This window comes from Geotrypetes seraphini, chromosome 5, assembly GCF_902459505.1.
Source record: "Geotrypetes seraphini chromosome 5, aGeoSer1.1, whole genome shotgun sequence".
In the NCBI taxonomy this organism is placed as follows: domain Eukaryota; kingdom Metazoa; phylum Chordata; class Amphibia; order Gymnophiona; family Dermophiidae; genus Geotrypetes; species Geotrypetes seraphini.
In genome coordinates this window covers 2,629,059-2,651,804 of record NC_047088.1, presented here as the reverse complement: position 1 = coordinate 2,651,804, position 22,746 = coordinate 2,629,059, and the positions used below count along the sequence as shown (strand labels likewise).

The following is a 22,746-nucleotide window of genomic DNA, read 5'->3' as shown; positions in this document are numbered from 1 at the left end:
TTTTCACTCCGTCAAAAATTACAAAGACTAGGGGACACTTGATGAACTTACACGGAAATACTTTTAAAACCAATAGGAGGAATTTTTTTCACTGAGAAAATAGGTAAGATCTGGAAATAATTATAAAAAATAAAATCGTGGAACAGATAGACAAAAAAAGACTACACTGGCTGCCTGTGGAAGCAAGGGTCATTTTTAAGTTTGCTTGCCTTTGCTTCAAAACCATAACAGATTCATCCCCAATCTATCTATCTCATCATTTCGAATTTCCAGGCATAACTAACTTGTACACGTAGTGCTTACTTGTTCATTTTTCCATCCTTGAACGGCTGTATCAACAAGAGATTCCTTGATAGAACATTATCATTCCAAGCAGGCAAATGGAATAAATGTTCAAACCAACTTTATTTCAAATGAACTTTCTTATCAAACTTTTAGGAAGTCAATCAAAACCATCTCTTTGATAAATTTCTCTGATTCCATTTCTGCCTTGATGTATTTTTAAAACACTTACAGATAAATTTGATTACTCTTAAAATGCTAATGTAATTTTAAAAAATGTATGTAATATCGCTGTCTTGATACAGTCTCTTCCTCTGTAAACCACTCTGAACTGCTTGTGGTATTGCAGTATATATATATATATATATATATATATATATATATATATAAATTATTATTATTAATAACATAGTAACATAGTAGATGACGTCAGATAAAGACCCGAATGGTCCATCCAGTCTGCCCAAATTGATTCAATTTAAATTTTAAATTTTTTTCTTCTTAGCTATTTCTGGGCAAGAATCCAAAGCTTTACCCTGTACTATGCTTGGGTTCCAACTGCCGAAATCTCTGTTAAGACTTACTCCAGCTCATCTACACCGTCCCAGCCATTGAAGCCCTCCCCAGCCCATCCTCCACCAAACGGCCATGTACAGACACAGACCATGCAAATCTGCCCAGTACTGGCCTTAGTTCAATATTTAATCTTAATTTCTGATTCTAGATCCTTTGTGTTCATCCCACGCTTCTTTGAACTCAGTCACAGTTTTACTCTCCACCATCTCTCTCGGGAGCGCATTCCAGGCATCCACCACCCTCTCCGTAAAGTAGAATTTCCTAACATTGCCTTTGAATCTACCAACCCTCAACCTCAAATTATATCCTCTGGTTTTACCATTTTTCTTTCTCTGAAAAAGATTTTGTTCTACGTTAATACCCAAGTATTTGAACGTCATAAGGTTATGCGTTGTAATATAACATAAGGTTATGCTTTGTAATATCATGTAATGTAAGTTATGCAATGTACTGGAATAATAAGGTAAAATAACATAAAATAACTCTACGTAAAGTCTTGTAAAGTTATGTAAGATAAATTATGTAAGATAAATTATGTAAACTTAATGCAAGTTATGCAAGCACGGTAAGGATAATGTAAAGTAACACAAAGTAACTCCACGTAAAGTTATGTAAAGTTATGTACGTAAAGTTATGTAAAGTTATGTACGAAAAGTTAAGTAAAGTTAGGTTTGCAAAGTTTGTAAAGTTATACAAATAATTGTATTGTCATCGCCTGGAAATGTCCAGCCATCTTCTAATGTAATCCGCTTAGAACCGCAAGGCACAAGCGGAATAGAAATCACTAATGTAATGTAATGTAATGTAATGAATCATATCTCCCCTGTCCCTCCTTTCCTCTAGGGTATACATATTCAGGGCTTCCAGTCTCTCCTCATACGTCTTCTGGCGCAAGCCTCCTATCATTTTTGTCGCCCTCCTCTGGACCGCCTCAAGTCTTCTTACGTCCTTCGCCAGATACGGTCTCCAAAATTAAACACAATACTCCAAGTGGGGCCTTACCAATGACCTGTACAGGGGCATCAACACCTTCTTCCTTCTACTGACTACAGCCCAGCATCCTTCTGGCAGCAGCCACTGCCTTGTCACACTGTTTTTTCGCCTTTAGATCTTCGGACACTATCACCCCAAGGTCCCTCTCCCCGTCCGTGCATATCAGCTTCTCTCCTCCCAGCATATACGGTTCCTTCCTATTATTAATCCCCAAATGCATTACTCTGCATTTCTTTGCATTGAATTTTAGTTGCCAGGCATTAGACCATTCCTCTAACTTTTGCAGATCCTTTTTCTTATTTTCCTCTCCCTCTTCGGTGTCTACTCTGTTACAAATCTTGGTATCATCTGCAAAAAGGCACACTTTTCCTTCTATCCCTTCAGCAATGTCACTCACAAACATATTGAACAGGATTGGCCCCAGCACTGATCCCTGAGGGACTCCACTAGTCACCTTTCCTTCCTTCGAGCGACTTCCATTAACCACCACCCTCTGGCGTCTGTCCAACAGCCAGTTTCTGACCCAGTTCACCACTTTGGGTCCTAACTTCAGCCCTGTATCAAAGGCTTTGCTGAAATCCAAGTAAATTACATCTAGCATATGTCCTCGATCCAGCTCTCTGGTCACCTAATCAAAAAATTCAATCAGGTTCGTTTGGCACGATTTACTTTTTGTAAAGCCATGTTGCCTCGGGTCCTGTAATGAGACAGAGTCAGCATGGGTTCAGCCGAGGGAGATCTTGCCTCACCAATTTGCTTGACTTCTTTGAAGGTGTGAATAGACATGTGGATACAGGTGAGTCGGTTGATGTAGTATATCTAGATTTTCAGAAAGCTTTTAACAAAGTTCCTTATGAGAGTCATGGGTTAGGTGGCAAAGTTCAATTGTGGATTAGGAATTGGTTATCAGATAGAAAACAGAGGATAGGGTTAAATGGTCATTTTTCTCAATAGAGGAGAGTAAACAGTGGAGTGCCACAGGGATCTGTACTGGGACCAGTGCTATTTAACCTATTTATAAATGATCTGGAAATTGAGAAGACGAATGAGGTAATAAAATTTGCAGATGACACTAAACTGTTCAAAGTTGTTAAAACATATGGAAATTGTGAAAAATTGCAGGCAGACCTTAAGAAATTAGAAGACTGGGCATCTAAGTGGCAGATGAAATTTAATGTGGACAAATGCAAAGTGATGCACATTGGGAAGAATAACCCAAATCACTTTACCGGATACTAGGGCCCACCTTGTGGATTAGCGCCCAAGAAAAGGATCTGGGTATCATTGTAGACAATATGATGAAACCTTCCATCCAATCTGCGGCAGTGGCCAAAAAAGCAAACAAGATGCTAGGAATTATTTAGAAAGGGATGGTTAACAAGACTAAGCAAGACTAAGTCTACCTGAAAACATAAGACCGGCAAGCTATTTTGAACCTCCAAATTTTTCCATTCAGGGAGCCCTTCCTGAATGGCCTGCTTCAACTGCAACCATCTATAATTTTGTGTTTTATTAAGACCAAATTTGCGTTGCAATTGTGAAAAATCAAGCATCTTACCATCAGAAATAACATCATCTAAAGTGCATATGCCTCCAATCATCCAATATTTCCAGATGACCTTAAATCCTACAACAGTACAAAGGATTGCTGTACAAATTACTTAAATCCGCCAAGGCATACCCATTTTCTCAAAAATCATTGAGACCTACGTAAGTAAACAGTTCATAATTTACAAGGAGCAACACTCATGCCTCCACCTATCCCAATTCGGATTCCGTCAACATAGCACAGAGCTTCTCCTCCTCACCTTAATCACAAAAAACAAACAACTGCTCAGCACAGGATGCCAAGCAATACTCCTCCAATTTGATATTTCAGCAGCCTTCGATTCAGTTAACCACCATTTACTACTAATAAACTATCAGAAATAGGCATAACAGACACAGTGCTAAAATGGTTCTCAGATTTCCTAAAAAACAGAGAATATATCGTCCATAAGAGCAGAAAGACCTCCAATCCCTGGAAAGCATTCTGTGGTGTGCCACAAGGCTCTCCACTCTCCCCCATCCTATTCAATCTCTTCATGAGCTCTCTAGGTAACATCAAAATCAAAGACGAAAGCATGTCATACGCAGATGACATTTTTCTCCTTATTCCCATAACCAAAAATCAATCAGACTTACCCAACAAAATCTCATACAATATAGAAAAAACCCAAAATTTGGCAACACCCAACAAACTGAAGCTAAACACAACTAAAACCATAGTTCTATACTTCCACACGGCCTAGCAAACAGCACTTACAAGCATCACCCTTCGATCAGGCGAAACCCTCTCCATAGTTGAGTCCTTCAAAATCCTAGGTTGCATACTGGACTCCACTCTAACCATGGAACCCCAAATATCTAGTCTCTGAAAGAAATCCCTCTACACCCTGAGACAATTAAGACTAATCAGACCTTACTTTCACCAATATCACTTTGCCTTAATCGTACAACTGATGATCCTACCACAACTGGACTACTGTAACTCCATCTACATGGGAATCAACACTGCTCTAATTCACAAACTGCAACTCATCCAAAACACTGCCGTAAGACTTATCTTCAACCTGAGAAAATACGACTCAGTCACAACCTTCATCAAACAAATGCACTGGCTACCCATCCCATCATGAATAACATTCAAAATATCTTGCATCATTCACACCATTGTTGGAAGACCTTCCACGCCTTAGCGTAAGCCGACACCACAGATGACTTCCTAGACTTCAGAAGAGTATCAACAATCAAGGCAGAATATCCCTTATGCTCTAAGGCTGTGCGCTGAAGAGCCATGTCTTAAGAGCAAAGTGACCTGGATTCTTCATGGATACCGGACCCTGCGTGAGAAGATCCAGATAGGCATTCAGCCGAAGCCTGCAACCCTTGCACAGCCTCATCAGATCTGCATACCATGGTCTATGTGTCCAATCTGGAGTCACCAGAATGATGCGGTCCAGATGAGCCGTGATCCTCTGAATGACCAGCATTGGCCAAGGAGGAAAAACATACAGGAGAATCTCCGGAGGCCACGGCTGCATCAGAGCATCGAGCCCCTTGCTTCCAGGCTCAGATTTTTGACTAAAAAGTGATCCATTTTCTTGTTTCTTGCCATGGCCATGAGGTCTAAGTGGGATCTCCCCCAGCGCCTCACTATCATTTGGAACGCATCTGGGGACAGGACCTACTTGCCTGGATACAGAGTCTGTCTGCTTAGGAAATCTGCTTGAACATTGTCTACTCACACATGTGCTGCCTTCAGGGCTGAGATAACGTTCCACCCAAAAAAAAAAAGGCGGGCTTTCTGAGCTGGAGGAGTGCTCTTGGTTCCTCTCTGGCGATTGACATAGGCTACTGCCGTCGCATTGTCGGAGAAGACCTGGACTACTTGGCTCTCCAGTGTATTCTGTAATCTCGTCAGAGCCAGTGAAATGGCTTTGAGCTCCAACGGGTTGATAGACCACTTTCACTGAGAGGGTGTCCAACACCCCTGAACAGGGTAACAATTGCAATGTGTTCCCCAGCCCTGAAGGCTGGCATCTGTCATCACCACAATCCAGGAGGCAATGTGTAGTGGAACTCCCCTATGGAGCGATTGCGGTAGAAACCACCAGTCCATGCTTGCTTGAGTTTCCAGAGACCGAGGTAGACGCATCTGCAAGGCATCCCTGTGCGGAGCCCAGAGAGAGAGCAAACTATGATAAAAAGGATGCATGTGCACCCTTACCCAAGGAATCACATCCAACGTGGCAACCATGGATCCCAGAACCTGAAGATATCTCATGCAGAAGGAGCTGGCTGCTCCAAAAGGGACGAAACAACAAACTTCCCCTTAAAAGGCAGCTGCACCAGAGTTGCCTTGAAGGTGGAATCACCAGCCCACTGCCGAACTGAAAGTATTTGGCGGGCTGAAATAGAATACGCTGACACCTTTGCCAGCATTGTCAAAATGTCATATACGACATCCACCATGTAGTCCATGCCAGCCAACATAAGCTGAGGAAAAGGCGTTCGTAGCTGAGCAAGATAGGTGCGTGCAACATAGGACAGAGTCATAGCAACTTTAATGCCTAAATTAGTCAGTTCAAAACTTTCTGGAGAACCACATCCACCCGACTGTCTTGCAAAGCTTTCAACACAACTCTCCCGACATTAGACAGAGAAGTGCGCCGGGTCAACTGAGCCACCTTGGGCTGCCACAAAAGCTGCTGCCACTCCTGCGCCAGAGGATAAAAGCTGGACATAGCCCTAGCATTCCATAAAGGACCCTCCGGAGAGTCAAACTGCTCCATAACCTTGAACTCATATTCGGATGCCAGGAAAGGTCGTAGATTGCGAATGAATGCTGCAGAGCCAGGAAGAAGAAGTTGAAGAAATGGAAGGAGCGGACTGGGTATCTAAGCTCAACTCCTGTAAAGATGCAGCAATCAGATCCAACAGTGCCTCAAACTTAAACAAGCGCCTGTCAGTCAGATCATCTGCAGGATCCAGACCCCAAAGGGATCCGCGGATCCAGCACCCAAGTCCGGATCCTCTAATCTGGGAAGGGCAGCACTGTCCAACAAATGATCAGGGAGGTCAGGATCAGCCGCTGTAACCCCTGAAACTGTCTGGGAAGAAGGAACAGATGGCGCAAACAGAGGCGCAGAGAACCCCGAGGACACCCACCGCTGAGATAAGTAGAAGAGCACCCAGCAGCCAGACCCCTGGATTGAAATTCAGACCACAAGAATTTCATGAACTCTGAGAAGTATCTGTGACCCTGGGGCACAGAGTCACCTTTAAGTGACATAGACTTACGCTTCTCAGGCTGCGGAGGGTCCGTCTCACGGCTGACAGATGAAGCCGCAGAACCAAGCCCCAAAAGCAAAGGTGACTGCCCCAACAGGCTAGCTAAGTGTGTAATCTAACTAAACTAAACTAAACCTTAGGTTTGTATACCGCACCTTCTCCGCAATCGTAGAGCTTGGCACAGTTTACAGGGCTGGGATAGAAAGGAACTCTAATGGAGGGTTATAGGATTAATTGTAAAGAAGATATAGAGGGGTTTAGGGTACCAGAGAGGGGGGAAGTGTTACATTTTTGAGAAAAGCCAAGTTTTCAGATGTTTACGGAAAAGTTGGAGGGAGCTCGAATTTCGGAGTGGGGATGTAAGGTTGTTCCAGAGCTCAGTGATTCTAAAGGGGAGGGATGTCCCTAGTTTTCCAGCATGGGATATACCTTTTATAGAAGGGAAGGATAGTTTTAATTTTTGGAAAGATCTGGTGGAATTAGGATTTGAGGAATTCCAAGATAGTGGAAAAACGGGAGGAAGGATGCCGTGTAGGATCTTGAAAGTTAGGCAGGCACATTTGAAGTGGACCCTGGAGATTACTGGAAGCCAGTGAAGCTTGGACAGGAGTGATGAGACATGGTCAAATTTACTTTTTGCGAAAATAAGCTTAGCCACGGCATTCTGAATCTGCTGAAGTCTATGGAGGCTTTTCTTTGTTAGGCTTAAGTAGATAGAGTTGCAATAGTCCAATCTGGAGAGGATGATGGATTGTACAAGGACGGCAAAGTGTTTTTGATGGAAACAGGATCTCACTTTCCTCAGCATATGAAGGCTAAAAAAGCATTTTTTTTACCAAGGAGTTGAGGTGGTCATTGAAGGATAGTGAAGAGTCCATAATGATGCCCAGAACTTTGCTTGAGAACTCAAGCTGTAGTGTGGAGCCAGAGGACAATGGGATGAAGGTGGGTAAATGGTCTAATATTGGGCCAAGCCAAAGTAGTTTTGTTTTGGACTTGTTTAGTTTCATTTGTACAGTGAGGGCCCAGGATTGGAGGTTCATTATACATGAGGATATGTTCTCAGAGAGGTTAGTGAGGTTCGAGTCGGTCTCGAGGAGGACAAGGATGTCATCAGCATAAGTGTAAAGTGTTTCTAGGGTGGATAGATGGAGGAGTTTCAGAGAGGACATATAGATGTTGATAAGAATAGGAGATAGAGGTGAACCTTGCGGGACTCCACACGTCGGTTTCCAGGGGGAGCATTAGGTGCCGTTCATGTTAACGGTGTAAGAGCGGGAACGTAAGAATTTTGAGAACCAGTCTAGAACTGTGGAGTTAATGCCTGTCTCGGAGAGTTGGAAAACTAGAATATCATGATAGACAACGTCAAAAGCTGCAGAAAGGTCAAATTGTAGAAGAACAGCGAACTTATTATGAGAATGAAGTTGTTGAACCTTAGAGATTAGTGAGGTCAATAAGGATTCGGTGCTGAAATTGGGTCTAAAGCCATATTGGTAAGGTAGGAGAATAGAGAATCTTTCTAAGTAGGATGAGAGTTGGATAGATATGATAGACTCTAGCATCTTGGTTAGGAGTGGGATATTTGCTATTGGATGATAGCTGGATGGTGTGGAGGGATCTAGGTCAGCTTTTTTCAATAATGGGGTCAAAGCAATGTGTCCCATTTCAGAAGAGAATAGGCCTGATAGTATAAGTTTGGTAAAAGTATAAGTTTGGTAAGACAGTGGTTCCCAACCCTGTCCTGGAGGAACACCAGGCCAATTGGGATTTCAGGCTAGCCCTAATGAATATGCATGAAGCAAATTTGCATGCCTATCACTTCCATCATATGCAAATCTCTCTCATGCATATTCATTAGGGCTAGCCTGAAAACCCGATTGGCCTGGTGTTCCTCCAGGACAGGGTTGGGAATCACTGTGGTAAGAGATGCGACGGCCTGTGCGGGAATTTCTCAAATAGGTAGGAGGGGAATGGGTCCAAGGTACAGTTGCAAGTTTTCAGTTTGAGGCAGAGTTTAGAGACCTGCGATTCGGATACAAACTCAAAGGCAGTCCAGGATCTGTCGGCTGGGATAGGGTTGGAGACAGGTAGGGTAGGGTTGGAATCGGTGGGCACCATGGAGTTGTAGGAGACTGCAGGCGGGAACGAGCATCTTAAGGAAGTAACCTTTTCATTGAAGAATTTTGCTAGAACATCGGCTGACGGAGAAGAGGGGAGCAAGGTGGAGTCGTTTTTAGAGGTTAAGGAGCGCCAGAAGTTAAACAATGCACTATTCTGGTTGTTGGATCTGGAGATCTTGTCACCGAAGAAGTTCTTCCTAGCTTTTTTTAATATTGTATTGTAGAGCTTCTGTAAAGGGGAGGCTGAACCAGTAGTTACCGCTCCCAACTGCTCCACTCGGTGCAAAAACGTTCTAAAGGCAGTAATTTTGTACAAATTTGGTATGAATCCAAACTAGGAGACCAAAAGGACTCCATTCCAGAAGTTTTCCTGGCAAAAATCTGAATTTTAAAGAAGCAGGGAGAAGTTGAAAAAAGATAGCTGAAAATCCAAGATGGCCGATGGACCCAAATTCACGCCAAAAACCCGATAAAAACAGCACTTCCCAGAATTAAGAAAATTACAAAAATAGTATTTTTCAGGTGGGGGAACACAGAGGGACACTAGAAAACCTTCAAAACCCCTCAAAATTAACTTTTGAAAATCGTCGTTGGAACCTATCAGCTCCTTTTACTCACTGATACCAGAGACACAGCTGCTGCACTTGCTTCTAGCCTTTTCAATGGCTGGTTCAGAATTAACTGCCACACTTCCGGAAATACATCCTCCAAGCTGATCTTCGGGCTGCCAGTCAGACTACACTGTCTGACTATATCTCCACCCCTGCAGACCACCGGATGTGCACATGGATTGGCGGAGGTGCGAAAACACAACCAGCACGCTGTGGAACACCACTGAATCACCTAAGCTTGCTACACAGTCTGCGCTCAACCCCCCCGCTTAACAGGAAATAAGACTAGGTCAGGGACGGCCCTGCGCTCCAAGAAAGACTAAGAAGACTAGCTAACAGGTACTCCGAAGGGATCAGCCTGTCAACTACAGACCGAAGTCTGTGAATTCTCAAGCAGGCACAGCTTCAAATCCACTTTAAACGTGAAAATATCTGCGAAAGGGATGAAACTGCATTGAATTAAAAATAATAAAATGGGGAGAGCAGAATCCACACAGCTATAGTCATCCATGCAGAAGAAAAGACTACTAGAGGGCGCTAAACTAGCCTGTGAAGTTCTCTGGAGGCAGAGTGAAAAAGATGGAATGGATTTCTTTTGCAGCTCATGCAAGTAAGGGGAAATAGCCCTATGGTCCAGAACAGGGGTAGGGAACTCCGGTCCTTGAGAGCCGTATTCCAGTCGGGTTTTCAGGATTTTCCCAATGAATATGCATTGAAAGCAGTGCATGCAAATAGATCTCATGCATATTCATTGGGGAAATCCTGAAAACTCGACTGGAATACGGCTCTCGAAGACCGGAGTTTCCTACCCCTGTCTAGAACAGGGGTGGGCAACTCCAGTCCTCAACAGCCAAAACCAGACTGGGCAGGGAGGGGACACACAGGGTGCAGAGCCTGGTGGCCTGGTGGAGGCCTGCAAAAAGTTTGGGAGGGGGACAGGTGGGCGCTGACCCCCATTTTTGGCCCCATTTTTTGGCCCCAAAATCCCAGTTTATATTTGAGTATATACGGTACCTTTAGTAAAGCCATGTTGTCTCAGATCTTGTAACCCATTAGATTCTAGGAATTTCACTATTCTCTCCTTCAGCAGTACTTCCATTATTTTTCCAATAACTGAAGTGAGGCTTACAGACTTGTCACTTCATCTTTGTGACCACTTTTGTGAAGAGGAATCACATCCACTCTTCTCCAATCCCACATTACCACTCCTGTCTCCAGGAATTTATTGAACAAATCTTTAAGTGGAGCTGCCAGAACCTCTCTGAGCTCCCTCAATATCATGGTACAGATGCCATCTGGTCCCATGGCTTTGTCCACCTTAAATTTTTCAAGTTGTTCATAAACACTTTCTTCATGAATGATGCGATATCCATGCCTTTCTTGTGTGTGATTTTGCCAGCCAATTGCACTGGGAAATTTAATTCGATTTCAGCAAAGCGTTTGACACGGTTCCTCATAGGAGGCTCTTAAACAAACTTGACCGGCTGAAGTTTGGACAACAATAATAATTTATTATTTCTATAGCGCTACCAGGTGCACAAAGCGCTGTACTGTACATTATTCATGTAAGAGATGGTCCTTGCTCAGAAGAGCTTACAATCTAATTATGACAGGACACACAAAGAGGGCTAAAAGGTGGTAGGGAACTATTAAGGGAATGACAGATAGATATGTCGGTTGGGTCAATGTTTAAAAGCAGCTTCAAATAAGTAGGTTTTTAGTCTGGCTTTGAATACTGCCAGAGATGGAGCCTGACGTAGTGAGTCAGGCAGGTTGTTCGAAGCAAGTGGCGCAGCAGGGTAGAAGGGGCAGAGATGGGAGTTGGTGGTAGAAGAGAAGGGTACAGAGAGGAGGGATTTGTTTGATGAGTGACGTTCCCGGAGGGGAGTATAGGGAGTAACAAGAGAGGAGAGATACTGAGGAGCCACAGGGCGAGTACACTTGAGGAAGGAGTAGTGTAGTGGTTAGAGCAACAGTCTCAATATCCTGAGGTTGTGGGTTCAAATCCCATGCTGCTCCTTGTGACCTTGGACAAGTCGCTCAATCTTCCATTGCTCCAGGTACATTAGATAAATTGTGAGCCTACCAGGACAAATAGGGAAAATGCTCGAGTACCTCATTGTAAACCGCTTAGATAACTTTGATAGGCGGTATATAAATACCTAAAATTTAAAAAAGAGGAGTTTGAATTGTATGCGGAGACAGACCGGGAGCCAGTGAAGCAACCTGAGGAGAGGAGTAATGCGGGTATAATGACCCTGGCGGAATATGAGGCGCACAACAGCGTTCTAAACAGATTGAAGTGGAGAGATATGGCATAGCGGTAGACCGGTGAGAAGCACATTGAAGTAATCCAGACAAGGGGGTGGATGAGGTTTTTGGAAGCATGCTCAGAAAGGAAAGGATAAATTAGGTCCTTATCTGCTAATTTTCTTTCTTTTAGTCCCTCCAGACTGGCACAGAAACGGATGGGTTTACACTCCTCTGCCAGCAATAGAAGACTGAGACACTGACTTTTAGCTACAGTACAAGTGGGCTGTGCAGTCCCTATTACAATCAGTCTTAACGAATAGCCAAGCAGAAAACAACACAGCTGAAAACCAATAACATCCCAACTCCTCACTTACAAGGAGAAGACCAAGGAAAAACAATGTGGGATACTGATTAGAACCAGAACCTTTCAGAAACGCCCCATAGTTCGCCAGCTAAACCAGCCGAACCAAATGCCACTGTTCTTTAAACTCCCCAAATAACCAAATCCCACAGAAAAACTTGTACTCTTTGTGAAAATACCTAACAAAATGACAGAGCAGGTTTTGTGCCGGTCTGGAGGGACTAAAAGAAAGAAATTTAGCAAGTAAGGACCTAATTTCTCCTTCTTTAGTGTCCCTCCAGATCGGCACAGAAATGGATGGGACATAACAAAGCAGTACCCATTATGGGTGGGACCCCTGAAGGACTGCCATAAGAACACGCTCACCGAACACCGCATCCTGATGCGCCTGAACATCCACATGGTAGTGGAGAACCGTAGCTTTACAGATATTCACCGGAGGCACAAGAGAGGATTCAGCCCAAGAAACTGCTTGACACCGAGTGGAATGAGCTTTGACAAATTGTGGAACAGGCTGAAGTGATAGCCTCCTTGATCCAGCATGCAATGGTAGCCTTGGAAGCACTGTCCCCCTTACAAGGACCCACTAAGAGGACAAAAAGATGATCCGACTTACGGAACTCCTGGGTCTGCTGAACATAAGAGCAAAGGACCCTATGGACATCCAACTTGTGCAACTGCCTCTGATTCAAGGAGCCTTCCCGACTGCCCAAGACTGGGAGGACCACCGACTGGTTGACATGAAACGGCGAAACCACCTTTGGAAGAAAGGAGGGAACCAGCCATAGCACTACCCATTCCCTAGAAAACTCCAGAAAGGGAGGCCTACACAAAAAATTCTGCAGTTCTGAAACGCGTCTCACGGAAGTAACGGCCACCAAGAAAACCGGCTTCAGAGTAAGGTCCTTCAATGTACGGGCATCTAGAGGCTCAAACGAAGGAAGAATGAGCAGAGAGAACTAGATTGAGATTCCAGGCAGGAACCAAAGGCCGAACTGGTGGCTGGAACAATTTTGCAGCTCTCAAGAACCAAATCACATCCAGAGAGGAAGCCAAACATTTATCATGCAAGAGACCAGAAAAGGAAGACAAAGCGGCAATCTGCACCCGAAGAGAGGACCAGGCAAGGGCATGCTACAGGCCATCCTGTAGAAGCTCCAAGATGTGAGGCAAAGCAGCAGAAAGGGGAACCATACCAAGCGTGGAACACCACTCTTCAAAAAGACACCAAACAAGGACATAAGCCCAAGAGGTAGAAAGTCTCAGAGACCCTAAGAGAGTGATCACCTTATCCGAATATCCCTTCTTTCTTGTGAGCCCTTTCAAGAGCCAAAGCCGTAAGACAAAAGGGACTTGGATCGAACACTGGAATGGGACCCTGAGTCAGAAGATCGGGTAAGAGGATCTGCCACTAGCAGACGAACAAGATCCACGTACCACGGGCACCTGGGCCAGTCTGGAGCCACGAGAATCACACATCCTACATGCCAGGCAAGCCAAAGAAGAACTCTGCCTACCAAAGACCACAGGGGAAAGACAAGTCTGCACCAGAGCATCCAACCTCTCGGCATGGCAATCACTGCGCTGACTGAAGACTCTTGGCAATTTGGCACTGACACTTGTGGCCATGAGATCCATGATCGACTCTCTGAGCACAAACTGACAATGTGGAGACTATGTGGTCAACTCTGAAATCCACCTTGCATGAAGCAACAAATCGCTTTATAAAATCAGTTAGCAAAAGTCAGAGAAACAAAAGACCTCAGTGGTTCAGCACTGAAATTTCAGACCTCATTAAAGAGAAGAAAAAAGCATTTATTGCCTACAAACATTTAGGAAAGTGGGAGGCAAAAGAAGACTATCTGGAGAGGTCTAAAGCTGTCAAAAAAGCAGTCAGAGAGGCCAAGCTCCGGATAGAGGAGAATCTAGCGTGGAACATTAGGAAAGCGGATAAATCCTTCTTTAAGTATATCAGTGACAGGAGAAGAAACAAAGATGGAATAGAACGACTAAGGAAATCGGATGGAAATTATGCAGAATCGGATGCCACTAAGGCCGAACTACTAAATGAATACTTCTGCTCAGTCTTCACCTGTGAGGCGCCGGGATCCAGTCCACAGTTACGGACAAGGGAAAGCCAGAAAGACCCATTTCAAGATTTCAAGTTTACACCCAGTAACGTCTACTGCAAACTTTCAAGACTCAAAGTAAACAAAGCCATGGGACCAGACAACCTACACCCCAGGGTGCTCAGAAAGTTGAGTGAAGTCCTGGCGGAACCATTATCCGTGCTCTTCAATCTTTCCCTGGGCACGGGAAGAGTCCCCTTGGACTGGAAAACAGCTAACGTTATTCCCCTCCACAAAAAGGGCTAAAGAACAGAGACGACAAATTACAGACCAGTGAGTCTCACATCCATAGTCATGGAAACACTGATCAAACAAAAACTTGATACAATCCTGGACAAAGAAAATCTGTGCGATCCCCATCAACACGGATTTACCAAGGGCAGGTCCTGCCAATCAAATCTAATTAGCTTCTTCCACTGGGTAACAAGACAACTGGATGCCGGGGAGGCTCTAGATGTGGTGTATTTGGACTTCAGCAAAGCTTTTGATAGCATTCCACACCACAGGTTATTGAATAAGCTGAAATCACTAGGATTAGGGGGGACACTAACTACATGGGTTAAGGATTGGCTCAGCGGTAGACTTCAGAGGGTAGTGGTAAACAGTACCCCCTTCAAAACGTCGGATGTGGCCAGTGGAGTGCCACAGGGCTCGGTCTTAGGCCCGATCCTATTCAACATATTCATAAGCGATATGACCCAAGGGCTTAGAGGAAAAGTATCATTGTTTGCCGATGACGCCAAACTGCAACATAGTAGGTCAAAACACTTTGCCAGATAGTATGACGCAGGACCTACTACTATTGGAACAATGGTCATCGACTTGGCAGCTCAGCTTCAATGCTAAAAAATGTAAAGTAATGCACCTGGGTAGAAGAAACCCGTGCAGAACTTACACACTGAATGGCGAGACCTTAGCTAGGACCACGGCAGAACATGATTTAGGAGTTATCATTAGTGATGACATGAAAACTGCCAATCAAGTGGAAAAGGCTTCCTCCAAGGCAAGGCAAATGATGGGTTGTATCCGTAGAGGTTTTGTCAGCAGGATGCCAGAAGTCATAATGCCATTGTGCAGATCCATGGTGAGACCTCATCTGGAATATTGTGTTCAATTCTGGAGACCACATTACTGGAAAGATGTGCTGAGGATTGAGTCGGTTCAACGAATGGCCACCAGGATGTTCTCGGGGGTCAAGGATCTCCCATATGAAGTAAGGCTGAATAAACTGCAGCTGTACTCACTTGAAGAACAAAGAGAGAGAGGAGACATGATTGAGATGTTTAAATATATCACAAGCAAGATCGAGGTGGAAGAGGATATCTTCTGTCCTATAGGACCCTCATCCACCAGAGGGCACCCGCTGAAAATCAGGGGAGGGAAATTTCATAGTGATTCCAGAAAGTATTTCTTCACAGAACGGGTGGTCAATTGTTGGAACGAACTCCCACTGCAGGTGATTGAGTCCAACAGCGTGTCAGAGTTTAAAAGTAAATGGGATATTCACGTAGGATCTCTAAGGATGTAAAGAGGGGTGGGTCAGTAAAATCAAGGGGGTGGGTCATGAGAGTGGGCAGACTTGATGGGCTATGGCCCTTTTCTGCCGTCATCTTCTATGTTTCTATGTTTATGTTTCTATGACCCCAGGCCTGATCAACTCAAAGGCTTCTAGCCCGAGACCCCACTCACCAGGATCCAGTGCATGATGACTGAGAAAATCCGCCTCAACACTGTCCACACCGGCAATGTGGGAAGCCAAGATTTCCTGAAGATGAGCCTCTGCCCATTCCATGAGATGACTTTTGTGGCCCCCTGATGATTGACATAGGCCACTGCTGTGGCATTGTATGAGAGAACTAAAACTGACTTGCCCTTTAGCAAGGACTGGAATTCCACCCATGCTAGCCGAATGGCTCTGGTTTTCAGAACCTTGATCAACCAGGATGCCCTGAGCTGAGTGACCGAGACATTGAGCCTCTACAACCTCTCCCTTAGAACCAGGCTTACTCTGGGTTAGGCACTAGGCCAGCATGCCTCCCCTCAAGGGTCACCTGTGGAGTCTAATCTCTAAGAAAGTCCTCAGAGTGAGTCTCGATCTTCCCCAGTGAAGAGGGAGAGGTTGTAGAGGCTCAGCATTAAAGATAGTTTTAACAGCAATCTGTGAACTGCATATATAATTTGCGTATATTTGATTGAGGAGAGCTGTTGACTACAAGGTTTCTTTGGATCTGTTTAGGACTTTGGGGAGTAGTAAGTAGGAGAGAGGCCTGGAAAACTCAAACACAAGCCAAGTGCACTATATTTCATAGGTTACCAGTGACATAATTGCAGAAAAAAAGGGCATTAAGAAGTCAGAAGGAATAAAAGAAAACATAAGGGGAGGACAGTAAGTAAAGAAAGAAAGAAGAGAAATACAGGATAAAATGACATCTTTTGGCAGTAACTCCTACCTCGCCCTTTTTTCTGTCGGACTGGAGCATAGTACCGAATACTGACCATCTTCACAGTGCCTCTGTTAGTGGTACACTTCCGAGACTGACGGACAACGTTGGTAAAAGATAGTTGCATGTGCTCCTCTGCTGTACGCAGCCCAAAAAACTTGGTGTTGAAGAACATGAGGGTGTTGAGAAGGACAAAAGGAGAATAGACCCCCAGCTGCTTACATTCCCATAAATGTTGTTCTTCAACCCGAGAAAATATAAGATCTAAAGGGGAAAACAAACAGTTGCCTTAAGAATAATGACCAGAGAGGTTTATCTTCAATGGAACTGCTAGAATTCATTGACAAAGGTAATCCATTTCTTCCACCCCTCCTCAATAGTAAAACAACGCATGCTGACAGAATAAGACCAAATGGTCAGATATTTTGATTCACATTGTTAAGAATATTTATTATTTATTTATTTATTAAAAAGCACAGTTACTTACCGTAACAGGTGTTAACCAGGGACAGCAGGCAGATATTCTTAACTGATGGGCGACGGCACCGACGGAGCCCAGGTATGGACAATTTTAGAGTGATTACATTCTAAGAACTTAGAAAGTTTAGATGGTCCGCATCGCGCATGCGCGAGTGCCTTCCCGCCCAATAGAGGTGCGCGGTCCCCAGTTAAGATAAGCCAGCTAAGAAGCCAACCCTGGGAGGTGGGAGGGTCGTAAGAATATCTGCCTGCTGTCCCTGGATAACACCTGTTACGGTAAGTAACTGTGCTTTATCCCAGGACAAGCAGGCAGCATATTCTTAACTGATGGGTGACCTCCAAGCTAACAAAGAGGGATGGAGAGAAGGTTGGCCATTAGGAAAATAAATTTTGTAAAACAGATTGGCCGAAATATCCATCCCGTCTGGAGAATGCATCCAGACAGTAATGAGAAGTGAAAGTATGAACTGAGGACCAAGTAGCAGCCTTGCAGATTTCCTCAATAGGTGTAGATCTGAGGAAAGCCACAGATGCTGCCATAGCTCTAACCTTATGGGCCGTGACAGAACCTTCCAGTGCGAGTCAGGCCTGAGCGTAACAGAACGAAATGCATGCAGCAAGCCAGTTGGAAATCGTTCGTTTAGAAACAGGGCAACCCGGCTTATTAGGATCAAAAGAGAGAAAAAGCTGGGGAGACGATCTGTGAGGTTTGGTGCGCTCTAAATAGTAAGCCAAAGCACGCTTACAGTCCAAAGTATACAAAGCCTGTTCCCCAGGATGGGAATGAGGTTTAGGAAAGAAGACTGGTAAAATGATGGACTGGTTAAGGTGAAAGTCAGAGACAACTTTAGACAGGAACTTAGGACGAGTATGAAGAACCACCTTGTCATGGTGAAAAACAGTGAAAGGTGGGTCAGCCACTAGTGCATGTAACTCACTGACCCTCCTGGCAGAGGTGAGAGCGATAAGGAAGACCACTTTCCAAGTGAGAAATTTGAGATGAGCTGTGGCCAATGGTTCAAATGGAGGCTTCATTAAAGAAGAGAGGACTATATTAAGGTCCCAGATAACAGGAAGAGGCTTAAGATGTGGTTTCACATTGAAAAGACCCCGCATGAATCTGGAGACCAAAGGATGAGCAGTGAGAGGTTTTCCGTGAATGGGCTCATGAAAAGCAGTATTTGCACTGAGGTGGACTCTGATGGAGGTAGACTTGAGACCAGAGTCAGACAAAGAAAGTAGATAATCCAAGATTAGTTCTACTGCTAACGAAGTTGGATTATGATGATGAAGCAGACACCAGGAAGAAAACCGAGTCCACTTCTGTTGATAACACTGAAGATTGGGGGGCTTCCTGGAGGCATGAAGAATCTGACGTACAGGCTGAGAAAGAAGTTTTTGAGCAGAGTTCAGCCCAAGAGAAACCAAGCTGTCAGGTGGAGAGATTGCAGGTTGGGATGTAGAAGGAATTGTTGATGCTGAGTAAGCAGAGTAGGAAACACTGGTAGAAGTATGGGCTCCCTGGATCTGAGTTGAAGAAGAAGGGAGAACCAATGACGTCTGGGTCACCGAGCAGTGATGAGAATCATGGTGGCTTTTTCCCTCTGGAGTTTGAATAGAGTCCGTAACATGAGAGGCAGGGGAGGAAAGGCATAAAGAAACCAATCCTTCCAATTGAGGAGAAACGCATTTGCCACCAGATGATGAGAGGAGTAGAGTCTGGAACAAAACTGAGGCAGTTGATGGTTGTGAGGAGCCGCAAAGAAGTCCACCTGATGAGTGCCCCACTGAGCAAAGATGGACTGGAGAATGGTGGAATCGAGGGTCCATTCGTGAGGCTGAAGAATTCTGCTGAGGTTGTCCGCCAATGAATTCTGCTCGCCCTGAATATAGACAGCCTTGAGGAAGAGATTGCGAGCTGTCGCCCAAGACCAAATCTTCTCAGCCTCCTGACACAACAGAAGAGAGCCCGTCCCTCCTTGCTTGTTGATGTAGTATATGGCCACCTGATTGTCTGTGCACAGAAGAAGAACCTGGGGACAGAGAAGATGCTGAAATGCGTTGAGAGCATAAAACATCGCCCTGAGTTCCAGGAAATTGATGTGATGCTGACGCTCCTGGACCGTCCAAAGACCCTGAGTGCGGAGATGGTCCATGTGTGCTCCCCAGGCATATGGGGAGGCATCCGTAGTGATGATCATGTGATGAGGAGGCAGATGGAAAAGACCTCTGGATAGATTGAAGGAGTTCAACCACCAATGCAGAGACTGCCGAAGACACGATGTCACAAATACGTGTCATGAAATGGGATCCGTTGCCTGTGACCATTGAGTGGCCAGGGTCCACTGAGGGGTACGTAGATGGAGACGGGCTAGGGGAGTAACATGAACGGTCGAGGCCATGTGCCCCAAAAGAATCATCAGTTGTCTGGCAGAAATGGTGTGTTGCAGAAACACATGATGACAGAGGTGGAGCAGGGTCTGAAGTAGAGAGCTGCACGGGAACGGGGACGACGGGAATCCCGCGGGACCCACGGGCATCCCGCGGGTTCCCCCTTTGGGTCACGGGGATCCCGTGGGGACGCCCCTAGGGTCGCGGGGATCCCGTGGGGACGCCTCCGAGGGTCGCGGGGTTCCTGCGGGGCTGGATGTACTCAGTCGCGCGACTCTTCTCCCTACCTTCTCTGCTTGCAGCACAGAGCCGAACGGAAGTCTTCCCAACGTCAACGCTGACGTCGGAGGGGAGGGAGGGCTTAAACAAAGCCCTCCCTCCCTCCGACGTCAGCGCTGACGTCGGGAAGACTTCCGTTTGGCTCTGTGCTGCAGGCAGTGCAGGTAAGGAGGAGAGTAGCCTCGCGGTTCGAGTGGCTACCAAGGGAGGGGGCGGTCCGCCCCGCCACACCCCGCCCCGGTTGCAGCACAGCCGGCCAGGTCCCCTTACTTTTGTGGCACTTCCCCGACCGACCGACAACAGCCCCGGTCCGACAATCCTCCCTGCCCTGTAGCCGCGAATCTAAATTATCTTCTTACAGCAGCTGTAATAAGGTAATTTAGATTCGCAGTTAAGGCCAGGGAGGTTTGTCGGACCGGGGCTGTTGTCAGTCGGTCGGGGAAGTGCCACAAAAGTAAGGGGACCTGGCCGGCTGTGCTGCACCCGGGGCGGTAGAGAAGGAGTGGGGAGAAGGACGCTGAAAGGCCATGGGGAAGACGGGAGGAGGGGGGGAAGGACTCTGAAAGCACTTGAAGACAGAGGAGGGAGAAGGACGCTGAAAGCACATGGGGAATACAAAGGGGTGGAGAAGGACGCTGAAAGGCCATGGGAAGGGCGGGGGGGAAGGACTCTGAAAGCACTTGTGGAAGACAGAGGGGGGAGAAGGATGCTGAAAGCACATGGGGAAGACAAAGGGGTGGAGAAGGACGCTGAAAGGACATGGGGAAGACAAAGGGGTGGAGAAGGACGCTGAAAGGCCATGAGAAGGGCGGGGGGAGGAAGGACTCTGAAAGCACTTGTGGAAGACAGAGGGGAGAGAAGGATGCTGAAAAAGCACATGGGGAAGACAAAGGGGTGGAGAAGGACGCTGAAAGGCCATGGGGAAGACAGAGAGGGAGAAGGACGCTGAAAGGACATGGGGAAGCAGAGGGGGGAGAAGGACACTGAAAGCACATGTGGAAGACAGAGGGGGGAGAAGGACGCTGACAGGACATGGGGAAGATGGGGGGAGAAGGACGCTGAAAGGAAATGGGGAAGAGAGAGTAGGGAGAAGACGCTGGCAGGGAAGAAGACAGATGCCAGACTATGGGGGGAGCGGAGAGAAGAAGATGGGTGCCAGACCAATTTGGAAGGGGGAAGAAAGGGAGTGGCACAGTAACAGAGCAAATGGAAGATGCAGAAGGAAGAGAGACAGTGGATGGAAGGAATTGAATGAGAACATGAGGAAAGCAGAAACCAGGCAACAAAGGTAGGAAAAGAATTATATTTCTTTTTTTTAATTTTGCTTCAGGATAAAGTAGTATATTAGTTGTGTTGATAAAAATTTATAAACATTAGAGGCTCTGGTAGAAACCCATTTGCAAAGTATGTATTCTTCCCAATTAATATTTTCAAATTAATAAAGTCTTTTTGCTTATTTGTAAATGGGTTTCTACCAGAGCCTTTAATTCAGTAGCATAATTAAATGAAATAACTATTTCTGAAGTTTATATGGACGGGCGGGGACGGAGGGGATTCCTCGCGGGGACGGGTGGGGACGGAGGGATTCCTCACGGGGACGGGTGGGACTTTGGCGGGGACGGGTGGGATTTCTGTCCCCGCGCAACTCTCTAGTCTGAAGATGGTCGGAGGGAAGAAATGCCCTCATGAGATTGGTGTCCAGGACCGCTCCAATGAATTGAAGTCGTTGAGTGGGAATGAGATGCGACTTCGGGTAATTGATCTCGAAAATTTTAAAAGCAACTTAAAGTGCTTTCTTTTTAAAGATGCTTTTAACTGAACTATTGTATTTTAGAGATTAATCTATACTTGTTCTTTTTTACATTTATTTTCCCAGTCCCTTTTGTGTTTACCTTATATGTTCCTCACATTTTCTACATCAATTGTATTTCCCCCCCCCCTTCCCTATTTGTGTCCATGGCCTGTTGGTCCATATTTACCTAGTATGTATGGTTGTCAGTCTTGCAGTTTTTATAGAAAAGTATGTTTTAATTGTTATATTTTTGTTTAAATGTTATTTTATACCTTGTACAACGCTTTGTAGTATCGAAAAAGCGTTCAATCAAAAAACTGAATAAACAATAAACAATAAACCCAGAATGTGAAGGAACGAGATGGTCTGATTTATTGCTTGAAGCACCTGCAGAGATGAAGGGGCCTCGATTAACCAGTCATCCAGGTAAGGGAAAACCTGGAGACTGTGAGATCTCAGAAAGGCAGCCACCTCTATGAGACACTTTGTGAATTCCCTGGGAGACGAGGCTAGGCCGAAGGGTAGCACTTTATATTGATAATGACGGTGATGGATCTGAAATCTGAGATACCGCCTGGAAGTCAGATGGATAGGGATGTGAGTGTAGGCCTCTTTGAGATCTAGGGAGCATAGCCAGTCACCCTGAGTGAGGATAAAGTGTGGCAAGGGAGAGCATTTTGAACTTCTCCTTGACTAAACATAAACATAGAAGATGACGGCAGATAAGGGCCATAGCCCATCAGGTCTGCCCACTCTACTGACCCACCCCCAAGTCTACTATCCTAGGGATCCCACTCCTGATGACAGGTTCCCTTGGCTTAAACCTCTAAGGGATCCTACACATGGGCATCCCATTTGCTCTTAAATTCTTGTACGCTGTTTGCCTCGATCACCTGCACTGGGAGCTCGTTCCAAGGATCAACCACTCTCTCGGTGAAGAAATATTTCCTGGTGTCGCCATGAAATTTCCCGCCCCTGAGTTTGAGCAGATGCCCTCTTGTGGCTGAGGGTCCTTTGAGAAAGAGAATCTCTTCTTCCATCTCGATACGGCCGGTAATATACTTAAACGTCTTGATCATGTCTCCTCTCTCCCTCGCTCACCACCTCCTCTGCTAACCTCCGCAGAGTAATAGCCATCGGGGACTCCATGTTTAGGGGCACCGAGGGACCAATATGCAGACCGGATATGCAGTCGAGGGAAA

The 22,746-nt window shown here is 45.5% G+C and overlaps 1 protein-coding gene across 13 annotated transcripts in view; it reads right to left on the bottom strand.

Moving 5' to 3' along the window:
* ZMYM3 (zinc finger MYM-type containing 3) overlaps window positions 1-22,746 on the bottom strand; it is a 677,821-nt gene that overhangs the window by 40,250 nt on the left and 614,825 nt on the right. For 12 of the 13 annotated variants that reach the window (XM_033945153.1, XM_033945158.1, XM_033945160.1 and 9 more), the window contains one exon: window positions 16,612-16,866. The exons of the other annotated variant lie outside the window; for it this stretch is intronic. In XM_033945153.1, coding sequence (XP_033801044.1) covers window positions 16,612-16,866 — 255 coding nt within the window. The remainder of the gene's footprint in view (window positions 1-16,611; window positions 16,867-22,746) is intronic. 13 annotated transcript variants of the gene reach the window in all.